Source organism: Tenrec ecaudatus, unplaced genomic scaffold, assembly GCF_050624435.1.
Source record: "Tenrec ecaudatus isolate mTenEca1 unplaced genomic scaffold, mTenEca1.hap1 Scaffold_3863, whole genome shotgun sequence".
Classification (NCBI taxonomy): domain Eukaryota; kingdom Metazoa; phylum Chordata; class Mammalia; order Afrosoricida; family Tenrecidae; genus Tenrec; species Tenrec ecaudatus.
This window is the reverse complement of record NW_027459223.1, coordinates 63,933-86,595: the sequence shown is the minus strand read 5'-3', so window position 1 is coordinate 86,595 and position 22,663 is coordinate 63,933. Positions and strand designations below refer to the sequence as shown.

The following is a 22,663-nucleotide window of genomic DNA, read 5'->3' as shown; positions in this document are numbered from 1 at the left end:
AATTTCATAATCACACATTTAATTAAAATGTAAGCAGAACTCCCATTAGAGCAGTGTCTCACAAACTGAAACTGAGGCAACAGTTTTAATCCCATTCCACTGTCTTTGCATTTTCAGACTATCTCTTTTAGAGACCAGAGAAGCAATATCCTTCATGGGATTAGATAATTATAATTATTGGATTTGAAGGGAGAGGATTAGAGTTGTCCTCAAAGTGCACCCTTTGGGGGTCAAACCTCAAGGTGCAGGGAGAAGAGCCAGTTCATTGTCTTTCTACCCACAGACCCAGTGCTATCAAATAGATTCCAACTCCCAGCAGTCCTCGGACACGGGAGCACTGCCCCTTAGGGTGTCCCAGGCTGTACCTGCACGCACAGGACACCGGTGTCCTCTTTCACCCCCAGAGGAGCTGTGAGACTGAACCAGGGACGCTTAGTTAGCAGCTGTTGCTCTTTGACCCCAGCACCACCAGGGCTCCTTATTGTCTGTGTAAATGGCGCCAAACAGGAGAGGGGCCTATTTGCAATCACTCACAGAAGAGTACTTGAGTCCCTTCTAAGTCCTTCATGGACAGCAGGGTCCACATGAGGGTTCCTTTTGCTCCGCTTCCCAGCGAGTTGGAGAAAAGGCGATGATCATCTTCTATTAACACTTCAGTGGCACTAAGAAGGTCACATTTTTCTACCTTTTTCCCCTTGCTGCTTTCACCAATGCTGTTAGTGTATTTTAATTCTTTATGCTATAAACATCGTTTTGAGCATATATCTTTTGTTTTAAGTAAATAAACAAATGTTTGTTTCATTTCATACATGGCACAGTTAAGTACTCAAAATAGATGCATGGCTACATATAGGCAAAATGTACTGAATCCAGAATGTAATCTGACTATCAGAAACATAAACACTTGTAATTCCCAGGGGTGAAGGTTACTCATAATTTCGTGTTAATGTAATTTTAATATGAAACTGCATATTATAAAGAGTTACAATTCCATTCACGTTTATTGTATATAAGACATTCACATGTAATGTGGTGGTACATTGAAATGCTGACTGTAACATTTATTGGTTTCTTCTCCTTTAAAATAACTCATTACAATTTGTTCTTTTAATTGCTTTGAGTTAGCGTTTATTTCGTGATTCTGAATTCACACTTACTATCTTATTTTCCTTTATAATTCTCTTTTATCCCCATGAAGCACCTTTACTTGAATACATAATATGTTATTACATGGTGAATGAAACTAGGGAGTTGTAATTGTCCAACGATTTGAATTATGCCATCCCTCCATACATTTCTTAGAAACATGAGACATAATAATCTTCAGAAATAAACTACGACATATCCCTTTGAAATGTAGAGTGGAAATGAGAAAGTTAAAGAAATGTAGAAGTACTTACTGATTATATATTTGAATCAGCCTAAACACTCAGCTTAGAAGGTGAGGGCTATAGGGAGTCTGTTCTTACTGGAAACCTGCTGGAGAAGGTATTTCCTCTTTATCCTTTACTTTCTCCTTTTTGGGAAGACCATAAGCCTTCCCTTGACCAATACAGGTTGTACTTGAGAGATTGCTTCATCTTGAGTTATTAATCAGGATAATGACAGTCCATTCTTTCAACATGTTTGCCTTAAATATCACCAATGTTAATATGAAGAACTGCTATGAACAACTGCACAGGTATACGCTTTAAAACTCTAGGGGATGCTATTTCTGAAGGGGGTATTGTGAGTGGCACATCCCCACCCCACAGTCAGGCACTGCACACATATCAGAGTGTAAGGTGTCCTTTTGTTTCAATCCCAGCAGTGTTCTCTATTTGACACGAACATGGTAACACTTAATACTTAAGGTTGCTCAATACCGTCAAGTGTTTACTCAATAGCAAGTAAGTTTTCCACATGTCACTTGAAGGCCTTATAAATGCTTTATAAATGCACAAATTGGGGTGACCGATTCCCAGTGAAGCTAAAAATAAAAGTCATCTTTCTAGTTTGCCTTTTTCAGTGTCATTTTACCTATGCACCATCTTCTCTTGAAGTCCTGAACTTCGATGAGGCCTAGTAAAAACCTGACACCACACTATAATTAGGTAAAAAGAAAAGATTGGTTAACCTCAACTTCTTTTATATGTTATCTCCTATTTTATTCAAAACAAACAACTAATGTACATGAAAAGTATCTGCATTAAGCCAGGGAGAAAAACGCATTGGTCAATTGTTATAAACACATGTAAAAAAATGCCAAATTTTAATGACAACAACCAGATCAATGTTTTGTAATTTTTCATGGTCAGTAAAGATTTTATTTCACATATATTCACACAAGGCCATAGTTAATTATAAAGTTTAAATTTGATTATCATCATCATATTTTCTTGAGAGTTAAATTTTTGAAGCCCTTTGGATAAATATATAATTATTTCTAAAGATGACATAAAACGCTACCTAAAGTATTAAGTCAATTTTTAAGTTATTAGAAACAGCCAAAATTTTTTCTCTCTTTCATTTTCACTGAGAAAATACCAACAATCTAGGCATTATAAATGTAATAGCTTGCATATTTACTGGATATTTGCTTACCCAAGAGTGGAAGGCAATACATTCAGTTACATTTTAGGAAAGAACACAGTCAGAATAGAGTAGACACTGGCTCTGAAAGGTCAGTAAACACTAAACTAGTGCTGAAGTGCTCTCACCTTTGCCTTCAGCATTGGCTTACTTGAGACTCAGAAGCCCTTAGAAGCAATATGATTTTAATCCCCATCTTCTAAATGAGTTTATTACAATTTGATGGTAACTTGGATCAAGTCCGTTGGCAAATTAGGTAAAGAGCTAGGTCTAGGGCTGTGATTTTCTTCTGTTATTTTTAATACTTCTCTCATGAGCACACCCTTATTTACCGTGGATAAAATTGTAAAGTTTTGTTAGGCTGTCTGGGCGATCTCTTAATTATGTAACACTTTGTCATTGGGTGTATGCCAGTGACTCTTAAAGAGCTACAGAACATTATCTCATTTAATTATCTTACAAGTTTAGGGAGGAAGTCCACCTAAGTTATCACAGAGTTTATTGTGTATTTCCAGTTTTGTTATCCTGGTTGACATTTCTTCTCATCTGCAGCCAGCCAAGTTTGTAAAGAATATATCACCTTCTTCTTTTGGTCCTGGGGTGTGTGTGTTGGGTGTGTGTGTTGGGTGTGTGTTGGGTGTGTGGTGGTGGTAAATGAATGATAAGAACTAAAATATTTTAAAGTATTAACTGCTCTGTGTTTTGATATGGCCTAAGACTTGTGTCATTTTGGGAACATTCCAAATAGAAATTTTAATTATTATTACCGACCCTCAAAATATAGCTTCCATAATTTTTTATGGTTCTCATCATGCACTGTACATCACGAGGCCATGGAAAAAGAACACTTTAAAATTCATTGCTTGCCATTAGTTAATTTGAAGAATATTTTAGGGATATAATTAACTAGAACTGAAAAGGTATTTAAGAATGTATTACTATATCTTGCCAGGGATTATTTCTCTACAGATTTCACTTATACCAGAGACATAAAAATATTCACGAACAGTAATAACCTTCAGGTTTTAGTTATCAGTTTAATAATGGCAAACTTAAAAGCAGGAGATGGCTGCCTTTTATTTCCTTTCCTTCTTTTTTACTGACCAGACTACATAAAAGGGGTAAGAATTGCTTTTATCATTTATACATACATATTATTTTAATTTGAGTATAGATTTAAATTTTTTAATAAAATTGATTTAAAAACAGGAGCCAATTATATCACATGAGATTTATATAAAAGATGAGCATGAAATAACTTTTAAATTATATTTAATAATTATAAATCATGACAATTTGAAACCTGTAAAACCCTAAATTATATGATCAGATATGAGGCTTGAATTTTAAATATTATCACCTATAAAGTGACTACTTAAGGAGTGGGGAGATCCAATTTATTCTGTGAATTCAGACATGATTTTAATATTTTATAAGGAATAGATCATTGTGAACTTACAGATGCATGAAAATAAAGTCAAAGTTGATCAACAGAAACAGTATCCTTAATGTTTCAATTTTATTTTTTATACTTGCCACATTTTCTTGTTAACTATATCTCTTGTCATCATTGCATCCATAAAATGGGGATGATATTCTAAAGCTTCTTTATAGCAATTGTGTGGATAAACATTGAAGTTTTGAAGAAAAGGAGATTATAAAGTCTCATAGGTAGAGAAAATCATTCATACTCTAAAATAGAACTTGATAGACTTTTCCTTCTGCATACCACTATTAAACTAGAGATCAATTGTCAGCCTAAGAGAATGTGTACCATTTCTTTTCCATTGAATTGTAGCATTGAAAGGGACCTTATAGGCCATTGTTTGTCCATCAGGTTATAGGTAAAGTGGTTTTAAAAAAGGAATATGCTATCGAAGTTTAAACATTTATGTATATAGATGTATAGTCGGGCATGACTTTCTTGCCCCTATTCTAGTTTATTTTAACTGTCATATTTCTCCTTTCAAATTAAAAAGAGAGAAGGAATGTGAAAATGTGTATTTTATGATAGTAAAAGCACTATACCACGTTGTGTCAGGAGCATAGACCAGACTAGAAAGAAGCCTAGATGGTGGAAGACCTGAGATGGACTATTTTCAGCTGTGTTGGACAATTGAATTACAACTGTCTGAACCTCGTTTGCACGGGTACTACATATAAATGTGGCCAAAGTACAGTGCTTTGAAACATTAAATATTAGATTTTTTTCAATAGTTTGGGATTATATTTTAGTGGACTGTAATAGGTGCCTCTTCATCTTGCTGGCATGTTTGGACTAAATCTTCCACTTCATTCCAGTTTTGAGCAATTAATGACCACTTTTGTCCACGATATCTTTTGTGGTAGTAGAATTATTTTCTGATGGACTCTATGTAAAGAGATTCCATTCAAAAACTATATGTTTGAATGCGTCCTTGGGGAAATAATAGGAAAACCTGATTTGGAGTCTGAGATGTAAAAACATTGACAATGGACTGAAGCTGACTCCAATGGGCTGCACATGGTCTCTGTGATACATTTTCTGGTGTGAGCTATCATGGAAATGATTTATTTTTCCCTTGGGCATGAGACACTGTTTTAGCATAAGCTCTGCTGAATCCTGGAGGCTTTGTAGATAGAGAACATGAACACATGCTATAGTAAACGGTGGCATAGCAAGCTAAGCATTTGGACTGCAAGTTGGTTCAAACTAGCCAGCTGTTCCTTCAGAGAAAGATGAGGCTAGCTGACCTCATAACCAGGAGCAGCAGTTCCGTTCTTCCCGATAGGGTCACTGTGAGTTAGAACTGACTCCATGGCAGTGGTTTTATACATGTATACGTGTACACTTACATATATTTCCTTACATTTATGCACAAAGATTAAAAATATTTTATTTAAAGAGTATGCAGGTTCTAGGACACACAAGGTCTGAAAGCATCCACAATGAAGTACAAAATCATTGGAATTGTGACCTATGGTTTGTAAATAAATAAGGAAACAATTGAAAATGAATAGCATTCTCCATATGTACCATATTTGTAGGAGTTAAATGTGTAAGAAGTTATAAGATTGTTTTTACCAGCTCGCTTTCTTTAATTGAATTACCTGGCTAATATAATCAAGTTACTATTTTCCAAGGTGATTCCAATAAGCAGAATTTATTATCTTTGTTTTTAATTATGTGTAGAAATATTAGAGTCTTAAGTAAATGCAGTCTCTTTTTCCGGCGTTATTGATGATGCTGCATCATCTGTTATTTATAGTATTTCCAAGAAAGCACAAGGAAGAGGCAAGGAACACCCATGACTCTGAAATAAATGAGCTCGATTGTTTTAATAACTTTCTTACTGAACGCGTTAAGAGAATGTAGTTCTCAAAACTTTTCCCTTCATTCTAATCATACTATATGCATATATAGTCTATGTCACACAGACACAAGTACATGTTAGGTCACATGTATGTTGAAAAAACAATTATGTGTAGGGGATAGGGATTTTGTCAGGAATAGAGGCTAGTTATAACCTACTAAACATTTACTGGTATATCCTAGATGCAAATGATTACGTGAAAGATTAGCTTTTAATTGAGCAATAATAATTATTAGTAACTTTACCTTGGTATTAAGAAAATATACTTTATATATCATTAACATCTAAATCTATTTCATCCTGAAAAACATGCTGTTTGTAGAGCACCACAGGATCACTTCTCTGGGCAAAGGAAGCTGGTTGTTGGGGAACATCAATCAAACCAGATACTTTAGGGTCAACTATGACCTAAGGAATTGGAGATTATTAATCGAACAGTTAATAAGGAACCATGAGGTAAATTCTGGATTTTATCTTTAAGATCCGTTTTCAGATGTGAACCCTGGATTTTAATTCTAAATTTCTAACCAGGACAATATTTTTCTGGTTGGCCTCATAGGTTCTCTCAGTCAGTAACCGAGCAGGTTTGATCGACGATGCCTTCAGCCTAGCCAGGTAGGTGTGTTTTCCTATGCAACTACCCAATCAAGACTCACACTAGTGAGACTTTCTCTATTAAACTCAATCGCGTGTATGTTTTGAGTAATCTTTTGAAATAATTTGTTTCATGTGCTCTGGGGGTGGGATATGAATTATAATCATATAATCTTGATCAATAGTTAGCCATAGGGTGTTTCTGAGTCAGAAGAAGCTTGATCAATTTCTACTGAAAATTCGATTGACCTCTCTGGAGATTAATAATTGCTTCACCATTTCACTAATTAACTCTACAAAATGGCCATTGCACCATATTTAATGTTTGATAGACTACACTTTTCAGTGTTAGCAGTTTTTTTCTCTTACATAGATTAGTATATCTTTTTAAAATGTGGTGCATTATGAAAAGCTATTGCTTTCAGAAACAGGTAGTTCCAAATTTTGATTAAAAATGCAGATTAAACATCTCAAGAAAAGAGTCATAACAATCTTATAGTAGCATTTTCATTGATATTTTTCATAATTTGTTATACTATTAAAGTAAATTATGCTTTGCATAATTAAATAAAATTATTTAAATTAAATAATTTGAAAATAAACCCAAGTGATTTATTCAGTTTGGAGACGAACTAGTAAAACAGCTCAGTTCTGAATTGTTTGTACTGCTTCACATGCAAATTTTAATTTACTAATTTGATTTTACAAGCTACAGATTAGGACACAGTGGTTCTCTTAACTTAAGTGTTTGTCATTATTCGTTATGTTAATTCTCCTATGATACTGTGAAAACCACCTAGAGATGTCTCGTGCATTAGGCACTGTCTCATAACGGGGCATTAAACTGCTTTCACAGTGTGCACATCCCATCACATAGCAACTTTCTTCTGCATGTTAAAAAGCATATAGTTCCCTAGAGCTTTGTATTTAATCAAAACCAATGAGTCTAAATATCGATCCCAGATAACTACTTTGATAGAGGCAAAATCAAAGCTTGGAATCAGGTTTCAGAAAACAGCACTCATTAAATAAATAATAATATATATAAGGAAAACCTCATTTAAAAAAAGGTAAAGGACTTTCAGTGGTTCTTTTAAAAGAAATTTATATCTGGCCTTTGCTGTTTCCTTGTTAAAGAAGCCAAGAACCAGTATCAATATTTTCTGTTACTTGATGTCAGTGCCTCATTTTGGGTGGAACTTCAGGTTCAAAAATAGCTGCTCACAGAATGCTAAGACTAAGGATCATTTAACAGCAATAAAATGTCTAATACAGTTGTATTTATTCAAAACAGTTGTTTAATTAGAAGCATTTTTTGCTTACAACCAGGTAATTAAGAATTATTCCATATTACAACATCAACTTATTGGGCAAACATTTAGAAATAATAGAGATTGAGAGGATCTCCTTAGATACCGATGTGTGAAAATAATGATTAAGAGGTATTTTTTGCTTGAAAGTATGATGTAAAGACTTTAAAGTATGTTTTAGATACAGTGGAAAGATTAAGTCGACATAGAAGTTCCAAAAAATCCAGAAAGTCAATGAGCATACACTTACTCCAATATTTCACCCAGAGAAAATCAAGACAAGCAAGTAGTGCAATAGATTACCACAGAAAGTTAAAGTAGCTAGAAGAAAACTTATATCATGAACTAACAATTACCTGAAACTTAAAAGGCACCAGGCACAAATCTGTGTACAGTTATTCATTTAATGAATAATTGATAAAGCCTTATGAAATATGTAGGATTGGTTGTTGCTGCTGTCGGTGCCCTTATGTCTGTTCTGACGTACAGTTACCCCATGTAAAACAGGACACAACATGCCAGTCCCGTGCCGCGCTCCCCCTCTGTTCTTATGTCCAATCCTATTGTTGCACCACAGCGTCAAGACGTCTTTGTCTCTGCTCCTCTGCTTTACCAAGTGTGCTATTCCTTTCTAGGGGCGGGTCTCCATCATGCCCATAGTAAATGAGATGAAGTTCAAGCAGCATTATGGCTGCCCATCTTCTGAGACAGATTGGTTTATTCACTTCACATGCATTGTATTCTCAATATTTTCTTGCCAGCACCATGATTCAAATGTGTTGACTCTTCTTCAGTCTTCCTTATTCAGTGTCCAACTTATCATGGTCACATGCGTGTGAGGTAATTGAAAAGACCATGGCACCTTAGTCCTCAAAGTAACATCCTTGCCTTTCAAAAGTTTGTTTTTTATATGTCGAATGATCCTGTTACTGTTTTATAAATAAGGAAGCTGAGGATCAGAGAAGTCGTTGAACCTGACCACGTAACGCTGCTAGCAATTAACAGGGCACGTGTGTGCATCCAACTTGTAGGACGGTCGAACCCATACTGTTAAAAAGGACAAGAGCCTACACTTCAACAGCAATGCCATTTATTTTAATAAAAGGGAAGTTTACTTTAGAAAACTGAAGGACTTTAAAAAGACATTTCTATAAAGAGGGGGAACCCCCGCCCCCCAAATGGAGAAAAAAGCCCCACTGGGCATAACTTTCACACTATGCATTTTTCTTGGTAGGTGAGTAACTTGCTCTTAGCGCACCCAGTGGCGTCACCTGGGAAAGTTCTTTCTGGTCTCAGTGAATTTTTTTTTTTTTTTGTAGAAGTAATATCACTGGAAATCAGTTTTTCTTTTGGCCAATGTAAGAGAACAGGATGCAGTTGTGAAATTTTATTTCCTGCCTGGAAAATATGCTTCAGAAACTCAAGTGTATGAATGCTTTTCTTATTTCAAGAAAGGTAAAATGCCGATTGATGATAAAACTCATTCTAGACATCCGTCGACATCTCAAAAAGACAAAAATGTTGACTCATAATCCACTTGGAGTTCCTTCCACCAGGTCAGATTATTAATCAAGCTTTCTATTTAGAGGTTCTGAAATGATAGAGTAACTGTGCCACAAAAAAGACCTTATTTGTGGCAGATGGGACTCTGGTTCTGCCACCACAACAATGCACCTGCTCAGGTAGCCATCTCAGTGTGCCAATTTGGGGTGAAAAAACAGCATGCCCCTCTGGCCCCATGCATCTTAACTCACCTGACCTCACTCTGTGCACCTTCTTTTTATGTCCGTGAATCCAGAGGGACATGAAAGGACAGCAATTTGACGACACAGAAGGTGAAGAAAATAATGAGGGAGGTACTGTCAGCCATCCGAACAGATGACTTTTAATGTTTCCAAGAATGGAATCACAAATATGACAAATGTGTTAAGGGTAATGGAGAGTACTTTGAAGGTGATAAAGGTTGTTTTATTTAAAAATTTTAAATTTATAGTTTTGAAAAAATAATTCCATTTATTTTTTCCCTTTAGTGGGTACCTTCTCGTATTCTGAAAGTTTTAGAATGCTTATGAGAAAACAAGTAGTGATATTTTAAAGACAGAGAGCAAAAGAAAATGGAAAATATGTGAATATTTTTCACTCATTAACATGTTAATTTTAAATGTAATATTTAAAATATTTATAACCTTTGTCTGTCTGTTAGAATATTATTAGAAATATATCCCCTAATTTATATTCCTTGTTGACTGAGTCAGAACATTGCTTTCCATTTTAATTTTGGAAGTCTTAAACACTTGAAACAAACCATTTTATTCTCATTTATTAAAATTCACCAGGGAATATGCAAATGTTATTAGAGCAATAATTATGAATTTTTAAAATGATCATGAGATACCTTCATTTTAACATATGTAGTTGTAAACAAAGCCACATGGATGTAACACCCAAGAATCAAATCTCCTCAATGTGTGGAAAGGCAGATAGGGAAGCTCCGTATCCTTATCCAGAATTAGAACAAGGCAAACTATGGAACAGACCATCAATTGCTATTGTGCAAGTTCAAATTGAAACTGAAAAAGATGAGAACAAGTCTAGTAGGATAAAAATATAAGAGTATTCAGGTGAGTATATCCCACCTGAATTTAGAGAATATCTCAATAATAGCCTTGCAGCATTGCCTGATCATTAATGATAAAAGACTAGATGATTCTGGGATGACATCATGAGCATCATAGATGAAGGGAGCAAAAGGTCATTAAAAAGACAGGAAAGATAGAAGACATCAAAGTAGATGTCAGAAGGGACTCTGAACCTTGCTATTTATTGATCATAGAGCAACTAAAGCAAATGGAAAAATTAAAGACAAAGTAAAATCTGACTTGAAAGTTTTATAGGCTCGCTCAAGAAGACAAGTGAAGCATTATGATGAATATGCATGAACATTCAGTTAGAAATCCTACACAGAACAACATGCAGCATTTTTCAAAATGAAATAAATAAGGAAAAAACTCAAGCCTTGAGCGAAAATACCAAAGGATTCTATGGAAAATATGCTTAATAATGCAGGAAGTATTAAAATAAGAATGAAAGAATCATAGTTACTGTACCCAAAAATTTGGTCACATTCAACCATTTTAGAGGTAGCATCTTAATCAAGAACCTATAGTATAACAGGAAGAAGCCCAAGCTTCACTGAAAATATTGAAGAAAAAAAAAGATTCAGGAACGGACAGAATAGCAATTGAGATATTTCAATAACTAGCCATAAGCTGGAAACACTCCCTCATCCATGTCAAGTATTATAGGAAACAGCTACCCCATCAACCAACTGGAAGAAATTCATGTATTTGCTCATTCCAAAGAAAAGTGGCCTAATATGTTGTGTAAATTATTAAAACAAAATCATAATATCACATGAAAGTAAATTTTTGCTGATAATAAGTTTAAAATAGTTATAACAATACATAGAGAAAAGACAGAAATTCAAGCTGGATTGAGAAGAGGATGTGAGATGAACTATATGATTGTAGATATCAGATGGATGTGGTTTGTTGACAATGCACAGGCATTTGATTGTGTATCCCAAAACAACCTATGGATTACTCTACGAAGAATACTTAATAGCGCTCATGCAGAGCCTATAGAAAGACCCAGAAGCAGTCACTGGGCAATCAAGGGGATGCTGAGAAAAATGATCCCAGATGCCAGACTGCAAGAAGAACGCACCATCATGATTGTAAAAAGGCTCATAAACAACTTTCCATATGCAGATGGCACACCTTGCTTGCCAGCAGTCAAGAGGACCTGAAGCATTTACTGATAAAGATAAAAGGCTACAGCATTCAGCATGGATTGTACTTCTCCCTAAGGAAAAAATAAATCCTCACAATTCTGCCTAATGAAAAATAAATACAACTGAACTAATAGGGACATCATGATAAATGGAAGGCGGTGGTGGGGAGAATTGAAATTGTGAAGCATTTTGTTTTATTTGATACCACAATTACACTCATGCAAAGAAGCAATCGAGACATCAATTAAATCTGTAAAAGGATTATTTAATATGTTAAAGAGCAAAGATGTCACTTGCAAGATTAAAGTGTGCCTTATCAAAGTCATGATATTTTCAATCTCTTCATGTGCATGAGAAAGATGGACACAGACTGGAGAATAATGAGTCATTTGAATATGGTATTGACAAAGAATATTGTATTTACCTGGGTTGCCAGAAAAAGTGACCAGACTGTCTTTGAAACAGTACAGACCAAATGCTTCTTCAAGGTAAGGCTGGTGAGACTTACGTCAAGTACTTTGAACGTGTCATCAGGAGGGGCTAGTCCACAGTTGAGAGTGAGTGAAAAAGAAAAAGGTACTCATGTGCAGAGTGAAATTACTCCATCAATATTTCAAGGCTGGTACCATTGGAAAGCAGATAGCCAGGCCTTCTTCTCAGAAAGTTCCGGATAAATTTGATCCACCAACCTTTGGGTTAGTAGCTGAACGCTTCCTATTTGCACCACTTGGGTACTTACTCTTCTACAGGTGGGAACTCCAACTGTGAAAATGAACCCAAGTTCCTGTCTGGCATCAGAGGAGCTGCTAGAACATTTCACAGTTGCCCACCGCTGAGATTATCTGGGAGAATTACTGACCTTCAATCCAAAGTAGCTAGTGCTTTGGCAGGAACAAAATGTCTCCTCCGAGGAGCCCTGGTGGCATAGTAATCACTCATCAGCCTGCTAATGGTAAAGCCAGCAGCCAGAAATCACCATCTGCTCCTGGAGTGAAAGCTGGGACTTAATACTCCCAAGAAGAATTAAAGCAGTGGTTCTCAACCTGTGGGTCGCAACTCCTGTGGGGGTGGAACGGCCCTTTCACAGAAGTCTCCTGATTCAAAACAGTAGCAAAATGACAGTGATGAAGTGGCAATGAAAATAATTCTATGAGAGGACCTGATGCAAAGGGCTTAAGTGGGGAGCAAATGCTTTGAGAATGATTGGGGCAGGGAATGTATGAATGTGCTTTATACAATTGATGTATGTATACGTATGGATTGTGATAAGAGTTGTATGAGTCCCTAATAAAATGTAAAAAAAGAAAAAAAGAAAGATCAATAAATAAAACTGAGAAAAAATTTAAAAAGAGTTGTATGAGCCCCTAATAAAATGTTGGTTTTTTTTTTTTTAAAGAAAAGAATTCTGTGGTTGGGGGGTCACTCCCCCATGAGGAACTGTGTGACAGGATCACAGCATTAGGAAGGTGGAGCACCACTGTGTTCGAGTCTCAGAAACCTCCAGGCACGGTTCCATCTTGTCCTATAGGGTTGCTCTGAGTCGCCATCAACTCGATGGCAGTGAGTTTGGTGTGGGGTTTCATTGCCAAAATGGTTGCAATGATCCCACACAGGAAAGGTTGTAAGAGTGCGCAGTGTTTCTTTCTGTTGTGCTTGTCACTACGAGTTGGAATTAACTCTGAGGCACTAACCACAAGAAATCCAAACTCAGATTTAATTGGGGAAATGTTTTGCATTTACTTGGACTTGCAGGACATACATATTTTAGTATATGCTAGTAAATTCTCTAATTATGTTATTTAATCTATTGTCAACCTTTGGAGTCTGACTACATCCTGCTCCATTAAGCATGTTCAAAGAGACTGAGTAGAAGATAGCAAATATTCATGAAATTCTCGAAGGATCTCATTCATACTTCTCAGTAAAAGCACTTCATGAACTGGTCACTATCAAAATTGTATAGCTGAGAAATCAAGGTTAAAAGTCACTCAGCTCAGCAAAAATTGGGCAGCTCTTAAGTTAGGGATGGGGGATAACCTCAAACAATTGAGCAGCAGTTGTTCTGACCCCAAATCATAGGAATTTTGCCCAGTATTTGAAAATTCTTAAATCCCCGTTTGCTTAGTCAATTGAAGATATAAGTATTCATTTAAAAAATGGTTCTACTTAAAAAAAAAGCCTTGTCTACCCTCCCCAGCAAGAATAGGTATTTTTTTTAGCAAGTCCAGTGTGTGTTTGTGTGTGTGTGTGTGTGTGAGAGAGAGAGAGAGAGAGAGAGAGAGAGAGAGACAGATTTGCCAATTGGAAATCCTAGGGGGTAATTCTGTATTGTTCTATATACTTCGTGTGAACTGGCAACATGCTTGGTAGAGGAGCACTGATGACATAGTGCTTACCTGTTGGTCTGAAATCTGAAAGGTCAGCAGTTTGAAATCACCAACTTCTACACAGGATTGAAAGATGAGACTTTCAATTCCTGTCAAGAGTTACAGTCTCAGTGCTGTCCTCTGAAGTGCATTCTTCTAGCGAAGGGGTGGGGGTGTCCACATAGTTGGGTTTGGGGCTGGCCCCGCACACCTGTCTATCGGTTCCCTGGTACATGCCGGTATGTTGTAGTCACATCTTGGCACATGGGGTTGAAGACTGGTCTCTCTCCTACAGCCTGGGGAGAGGGGCACATCTGATTAGAGCACACAGGACAAAGGAAAAGGGATGGAGAGGGAGGGGAACTCATCCTGGCCCAGCAAGCCCCAAGGACGATATTTCTGCACAGATCAGACAATGCACAGAGAGGACCATAGGGCTGGCCCCACTATGAGGCACAACGTCCCTCACTGAGCCATAGCGCTAAGGGGGACAACACTGCAGACACAGTGCATGTGCCAGTCTGACCCCATCACCCTGGAGGGAAACACCGAAGGCATGCAACAGAGCAGCAAGGGGAACAAAGTGGTGAAATCTCCAGTGAATACAAAAAATAGACTTTGGAGACAGAATGTGAGACCCCATCAGACTTGACTAGAAAGCACTCTTAAAGGCTAGCAAAGAGACCTTGAACTATTTAGAGGCTTTTCCACTTTTATCAGTGGCTTTCTTTTTGGTTTTGGTTATTTTATTGTTTTGTTGATTTTGACTTCCTTTGTTGTCTCTTTTGGCTTTGCCTGGTTTTTGTGCTTATTAATGTCTCTGCATGTCTTCTATCTAAATAAGATAGGTGGGATAAACAATTCGGAGAAGATAAGAATGGACTGATGATTCTGGAGGGATACTGGAGAAAGGGAGGTGGGAGAAAGGAAGGGGATGAGATACCAACCCAGGGATAAGAGAACAAGAAGTGAACTAAAATCAATGGAGAGAAAGACTTCAGATGCCTAGTGGGCCCTAACCAAGGGCAATGTAGCAGCAAGGATTACTAAACCCAAATGAAGGCCTAACATGAACATGATGGTGGGACAAGAGGAACGTAAAAGGAAATAGAGGAAAGAACCAGGAGGCGCAAAGAACATTTATAGATGTCTAAATACAGGCATGTACATATGTAAATATATAATGAGAGGGGAATAGATCTATGTACATATATCTATATGTTAAGAATTAAGGTTGTAGATGGACATCGGGCCTCGACTCAAGTACTCCCTCAATACAGGAACATTTTTTTTCTAATAATCTGGCATTCTGTGATGCTCACCTTCCCAACAAAATCACTGAAGACAAAATGAGTGCATAAGCAAATGTGGTGAAGAAAGCTGATGGTGCCCGGGTATCAAATGATATACCATCTGGGGTCTTAAAAGCTTGAAGATAAACAAGTGGTCATATAGTTGAGAAGCCACAAAGCCCACATGGAAGAAACACACCAGCCTGTGCGATCATGATGTGTCAAAAGGATCAGGTATTAGGCATCTAAGACCCAGAACAAAATTATACTCAATGTGAATGGGAGTGGGGGGTTGGGGGGAGAAGTAGAGACCCAAAGCCCGTAGGTAGACAATTGGACATCCCCTCACAGAAGGGTCACAAGGAAGAGATGAGCCAGTGCAGTAGAGCACCATTGAAACACACAACTTTCCTCTAATTCTTTAATGCTTCCTTCCCCCACACTATCATGACCTCAATTCTACCTTACAAATCGGATTAGACCAAAACATGCACAGTGCTACATATAAGAGCCTGCAACACAGGGAATCCATAAACCCCTCTGGGCCAACAATGAGAATAGAGATACCAGGAGGATAAGGGGAAGGTGAGGGGAGAAAGGAGAAATCGATCACAAGGATCAACATAAACCCCCTCCCATGGGGACGAACAACAGAAAACTGGGTGAGGGGCAACAGAGGAAGATTTAAGATATGAAAATAATAATCTATAACTCATCAAGAGTTCAGGAGGGTGGTGGGTAGGGGGGGAGGGAGAAAAATGAGGAGCTGATATGAAGGGCTCAAGTAGAAAGAAAATGCTTTGAAAATGAGGATGGCAGCATCCGTGCAAATGGGCTCGACACAATAGATGATTGTATGGATTGTGATCAGAGATGTAAGAGCCCCCAATAAAAGTAATTAAAAAAAAGTTACAGTCTTTGAAACTCAAAGGGACCGTTCTACGCTGCCCTATAGACTCGCTGTGGGTCTGCATTGACTGGGTTGCAGTGGGTTAGAGTGAGTTAGATGAGTGTAGCCTTATCCTGAGGATAGTGCATTATCTCATCCTTATACTACTGCTTGCTACTCCAATCCATAGTGCAATGTTGTATTTGTGTGTGTTGTTGAATTAATCAGTCATTGATTGTTGAAAGGATCGACTTCTATGCAACTCTTTTCAGTAAACTGCTCTAGGTATTCTTATTTATGGCTATATTAAAATATATAAGTAACCACTGAACGCTTTCTAATTGTCAAGACTAAAACAAAACATAAATATAGTATGAAAACCTTCTTTTGCTCTTGCTCCATACTCATTTAACCCTCCTCAGATGTGAAAGTACTAATACTATATGCTCATTCATTCTTTGTATTTTCACAGGGTTTAATATTTACATATGAAAGCATTCGTTCTCTACTCTCATTTGTAAAAATATGTCTGGAGAGTTTGATTCTAATTTTTCAGTACTATAATCATGACTGCAGTGAATATTTTGAACAATCTTTTATTATAAAAATGACTTATTAATTTGTTATTGTAAGTGGAATATTTGATACAAAATGTATAAACACTTTGATACATTCCAAGAGATTCTACCAGTGTAAAGGTTCATCAACCACGCACCTAAAAATTCCAATTCCCTCACAACTCAAAGCGAATACAATAGGTAGTATAAATACTTTTAAGTTTTTAACGTTTAGCAAATGTGATTATGCATCCTTCCAAATGTATTTGTGAATTTTGATTTTTATTCTGTGAAGTGTTTTCTGATTAATGAAGGATTAAAGCATAATAGAAAATCAACAAAGGGTTTTTTCTTTTATCCTACTTTATTTTCATTGTTGTGGGTATCTGGGATGTTAATCCTTTTTCTAGGCTACATTTTATTGGATGTTTTCACAGTACTATGTTGATTTCTTTATTTTAACTTTGTTGGGTAGTTTACATTCAAAGAATGTTCAAAATTGTCAAACTATTCCTTTTGTGGCTCTCTAGGTCTACTGTCCATAGAAGGCTCCCCTAAGAATTTAGAATATCTTTGTACTTCAGTTGTTACTTTAGTTTGCAATACAATTCGTCAACTCTTTCTTCTCTTTTATTATACGGGATAAAATGTAGATCTAATTTCCTTTAGCATTAACACACTCATAACCAGTTATTTTAATTAATTTTAAGCATTTTTATTTGGTAATTTTATATAATATCTTACTATTTACAGGGGATTGTCATTGGTCTGTTGGTATTCTTTTGGGCTTTGTTTTTGTTGTTGTTTGGCTCCCATACTGTGTGGTTCTCTTTACATTACTGTATAGGATGGCATCATTGGTAAGCATTTCCTGTTGCTCTTCTTTGAAACCTGACAGTTTTTCTCTTATTAGCAATTTTGTAATCAGTTTGGCATATTACATTAAAACTCTATTTTGACTTTGACTGAATATGCATGGGATGTATGAAATACTGTATGGAGAGTAACGTTCTTATTTCGATATGTTACAGAGGGAATTGTTCTCTTTACACACTTATCACAGCCCAGTTGTGCTTGCTTGTGTATAGGTAAACAATTACTCAGTTACTTCCAAATCAGATTATATTATGTCTCGATCTTTGAAATCAGTGATAAAATACCTAAATATTTTGATCATTGTTTTATTTGGTTTAGTTTCTTTTATTTTTGGAGGCAATATTTTAGATTGGGAAGGTATGCCAACGAGTAAGACAGATTCACTCTTCTCAAGACGCTCAACTCACAGTCTACTAGGGAAGATATTCAGTAGCTAAGTAGAATATTCAATATAGAAATGCTTTGGATAAGTATTACAAAATCATTGAGTAAATGTCACTTATTTCTGCACAGACAGTGATAACTTATGGCACTCTTAATGCGACGTTCTTTTAAAATACATAATATATAGTTTGGTCTGCAAAGTTTAAGGAAGATAGCATATTAAGAGAATAAAAGTTTACCATGGGGATCCATTAAAAGATTAAACACAGGTAAGTGGGAGCAAACACATTTATAAAGTAGATGGCTTGTGGCAGGAGAGTGATTCATGCTATCCCTTGTGTAAAGTGGAGATTTAAAATTTCTTAGAAATGGAAGTGGTGTCTAGATAGCTGATCTAAATATAACCCCCTCCCTAGGGCATGGACAACTGAAAAAGTGAGTGAAGGGAGACATGGGACAGTGTAAGACATGAAAAAATATATATTATGAAGGGTATGGAAGGGAGAGTGGGGGGAGGGAGGCGAAAAAAACAAGAAGCTGATACCAAGGGCTCAAGTAGAAAGAAAATGTTTTGAGAATGATGATAGCAACACATGTACAAATGTGCTTGACACAATGGATGGATGGATGGATGGATGGATTCGGATAAGAGTTGTATGAGCATCCAATAAAGTGATTTATTAAAAAATATTTTTGAGCTTAGTGTTTGATAAAAACTGAAAATTAGAAGAAAATGAAATAGGAATCAGTAATAACAAAAGGGCTGGCTATTTAAACTTATTCACATGCTCTGAGCACAGTTTTCAAAAATATGTGTATATTAATGCTTCATTGACCTATGGTATTTAATAACATATTTTAAAATACATGAAAATTATTTGGAAAATTTGTTCATAGTCTAAAGCCATCCAGAGATCGCTTTTAGTTGTTGCTTGGTACAATCGAATTGCTTCCTGCTCACAGCGACACTGTGCACCAGACTCACAGTGCTTGTTAGGTTGGGACCCTTTGTTGCTGCCACTTTGTCACTCCATCGGGCTTCTCATCTTTGTCAGTGCCCTCAGACTTCACCAAATAGATGTCCTTCTCCACAAATTGGTTTATCCTGATCACGTGTTCAAAGTATGTACAATGAAGTCTGATCATGCTTGCATCTAGAGGGCATACTTTTAAGATTGATGTGTTGGTTCTCTTGGCAGTCCATCGCACTTTTCAATAGTCCTCACCAGCACTGTATTCAAATGTATCTATTCTTCTGTATTATTTATTACTGGGTAGATAACTCTCACCTGCATAAGAATCTGTTGAAATTGCCACAGCTTCAGTTAGGAACACCTTAGCCCTGAACGCGATGGCCTTGCATGTCCACCATTTTAAGGGGACTAGGGACAGGAGATTCGCCCAGTGCAGTACAATGTTTTACTTGTTTTGACTGCTGCTTCCATAAAAATTGCTGTGGATCCAAGCAAGATGAAATTCTTAACAAAATCACCATCTCTACATTTATCAGGATAATGTCTATTGGTCCAATTGTGATGGTTTGTTTTTTCTTTACATTAATTTGTCATCCACACTAAAGACTGCAGTCCTTAATCTTCATCAGCAAGTGCTCCCATCCTCCTCACTTGCAGCAAGCAAGGTTGTGTCAACCGCCGATCATAGGTTGCTAGCAAGCTTTCCTCCAATCCAAATACTTCATTCCTCTGTATGCAATCCACTTTCTCCTGTTATCTCTCAGCACGCAGATTCAACAAGGATGCTGAAAGATTACAGCCCTTGTGCTCACCTGCCCTGATTCTAAATGATTCCGTCTTCTCTCGTTCTGTTCAGATGATGGCCATTGGTCCGCGTGCGGCTTTCCCAAGAGCACAGTGACGTGCCCCGTAGTCCTCACTCGTGTTTACCTCCCCCTCCTCATGTGCAGCTCTAAGTTGAGGTGGCAGCTCTCCATCAGCTGTGTACGGATTGCCTTCTGACTTGAGGGGCTTGCCTTCCTGCACTATAGCTCACCATGATCTCTTGCTGTTCATCGTTTTTCCGCATAGTTGCCAGTGTTCCGTGACTGTTCATGACATTTTATGTTCCTAATAACTCTGAAGTGAATAGCCTTCACTTTGTTCTTAGTTGGTCTTAGTCTGGAAGCTCCACTGAAAACTGTTCACCTTGAATGATGCTGCTGGTATGTGAACTACCCTGCCATAACTGTCAGCAGCTTTTCTTTCCTGGCTTCTTACTCACCTCCTGCTTTCTTCATGTATATTGCTTTGGGTGTCATGTATGTTGAGACGCTGGAAGATCCCGAGGTAAATCTCCCTAATTGTCTTCATTGTAATCCTCACTGTTGTTGCCATCATCATCTTCACCATGAGCAGTTAGTTTATTGATATACAGGAAGACCCTCGATTATGATCATCCAGCCTGTAAAACAACTCCTTGCCCTTTAACTACGTAAATGCCCTCATTTTGAAACGAGTAAACCAGCCCCAATTGCACTGAAATGCTTTATCTCATCGCCTTCACTTGTTGCACTGGCAGCTCTTTAATCATGAAGGAAGCTTATAGCTTTCCCTTGGACAGCTAAATACGGACCGGTGCGCCTGCTCCGACTGACCTGGGAATTTTAAAGACACCATTAAGAGATGGACACCTTCATAACCCATGGGCTGCCAGCATTTAGTCACTGCCTAGATACATATTTCGATTATGCAGAATACATAATTTATAGCAACTTTTAATATTATAACACTTTTAGAGAGTAACAGTGATACTTTTATTGGATGTTAGAAACTCTCATTACATACATTAGTTTTCCAAGGGATAGCTGTTTTTAATTTTTTAAAATCATTTTATTAGGGGCTCATACAACTCTTTTCACAATCCGTACATACATCATTTGTGTCCAACACATTCGTACATATGTTGCCATCATCATTCTCAAAACATCTGCTTTCTAGTTGAGCCCTTGGTATCAGCTCCTCATTTTTCCCTGTCCTCCCTGCTTCCCCTCCCCCTGAACCCTTGATAATTTATAAATAATTAATAGTTTATCTTATCTTACACCATCCCACATCTCCCTCACCTAGTTCTCCGCTGTCCGTCCTCCAGGGAGGAGGTTATAGGTAGACCTTGTCATCTCTTCCCCACTTCTCCCTCATCTTCCCTTTATCCTGCCAATATTGCCACTCTTACCACTGATCCTAAGGGGGTCATCTGTCCTGGATTCCCTGTATTTTCAGTTCCTATCTGTGACAGTATACATTCTCCGATCCAGGTAAGGTAAAATTGGGATCATGATAGTAGGGGGAGGGGAAGCATTTAAGAATTAAAGGAAAATTGTATGTTTCACCTTTGCTATACTACACTCTGACTGGCTCGTCACGTCCCCACAGCCCTTCTGCTAGGAGACATCCAATCTCCCCCAGATGGGCCCTGGGTCCCCACTCTGCACTCCCCCTCATTCACAATGCTATGATTTTTTTTTCAGCACAACGTGCTTTCTCAACTTTTGTTAGGCCATGATTAATCTTTAATCTGCAAACTTAATTAAAGATGAAGATAGCCCTCTGGTATAGTGGCTACATGTTTGGCTGCTAACCACAAAGCTATCAGTTTGAAACTCCTAGCTGCTCTTCTGGAGAAAGACGAGGGCAACAGCCTGGGAAACCCAAGGAGGCAATTCTACCCCATTGTATAAGGTCATTATAAATTAAAAATGGCTCTGTGACATTGAGTTTGGTTTTGAGAGTAGTTGTTTCAGTAATAACACACAAGGACATGTGTCTAGAGATTATTCCTGCCACTCTTAGTAGTGCCCTAAATATTAGCTAGCAGTCATCAGTAGTGTTTAATACATGTTTGATGAATGTATAATTTAAAAATTAATAACTATAGTTTTATTGTCTTGTTTCATCGCTTATAAATTTGTGTCATATTAGAGAAACTGGAAATTCAGTGAATTAGACACTGACAATAAAATGGCTCATAAAGAAGCACATTTTGAGAACATTCAAAATCTGCCTTTCAGTTTTATTTTATTTTTTATCTAAATCCTGGTTTCAGGAATTGTAACAGCATTGCAAATATAGCCTTAATATTTTTGCAAACTGGATTATAATAATCTCACTGAATCTGCTTTAAATCTCCTTATTGGGTTTTTACCAACATGTATTTTATTAAAGGGTCTTCTTTGTTTTCTGATGGGTCTCCAGTCTTTGGTTTAAAGTTTGCCAGATGAAACATGTGGTGATCATCTCTTTACGTATTGCAAAAGTGAAAAGTCAGAGGATGTGCTTGAAAACACAAAACTCTGAGCCAGATCAGAGGAACAGCCACTGATTTTAGGTTGATAGGTGACTGCTTAACTTTGTAGAAATGCTGCCCTTTCAGGAATGAAATTGAGAATAGATGGCTTAGACACATTTTGTACAAAACACTGCCAGGTCGAAATCTTTCCCAGTTTCCTCAGTTTGCAATCATTGCAGCAGACACTTCACCGCAGTTAAGTAGGATTGTCCAAAGACAACTCTGGGATTACTGCATCCTTCTGACACTTCTTAGTGCTTTGCAAATGCAAATTTTATGGAAAACATTTAATTCTGGAGTTCTCTCTTCAATCCCTACCCTTTCCTAGATGGCCAAAGCCCAAACATTATTCTTTCTTAGTTGTGTTTTCTTCTAG

At 37.2% G+C, this 22,663-nt stretch overlaps 1 protein-coding gene across 1 annotated transcript in view; it reads left to right on the top strand.

Moving 5' to 3' along the window:
* Positions 1-22,663, top strand: part of LOC142436540 (thyrotropin-releasing hormone-degrading ectoenzyme-like) — a gene marked incomplete at both ends in the record, with an annotated part of 102,055 nt that overhangs the window by 25,989 nt on the left and 53,403 nt on the right. Inside the window, 2 exons of the mRNA XM_075540121.1 lie at positions 6,247-6,380; positions 6,484-6,539. Coding sequence (XP_075396236.1) covers positions 6,247-6,380; positions 6,484-6,539 — 190 coding nt within the window. The remainder of the gene's footprint in view (positions 1-6,246; positions 6,381-6,483; positions 6,540-22,663) is intronic.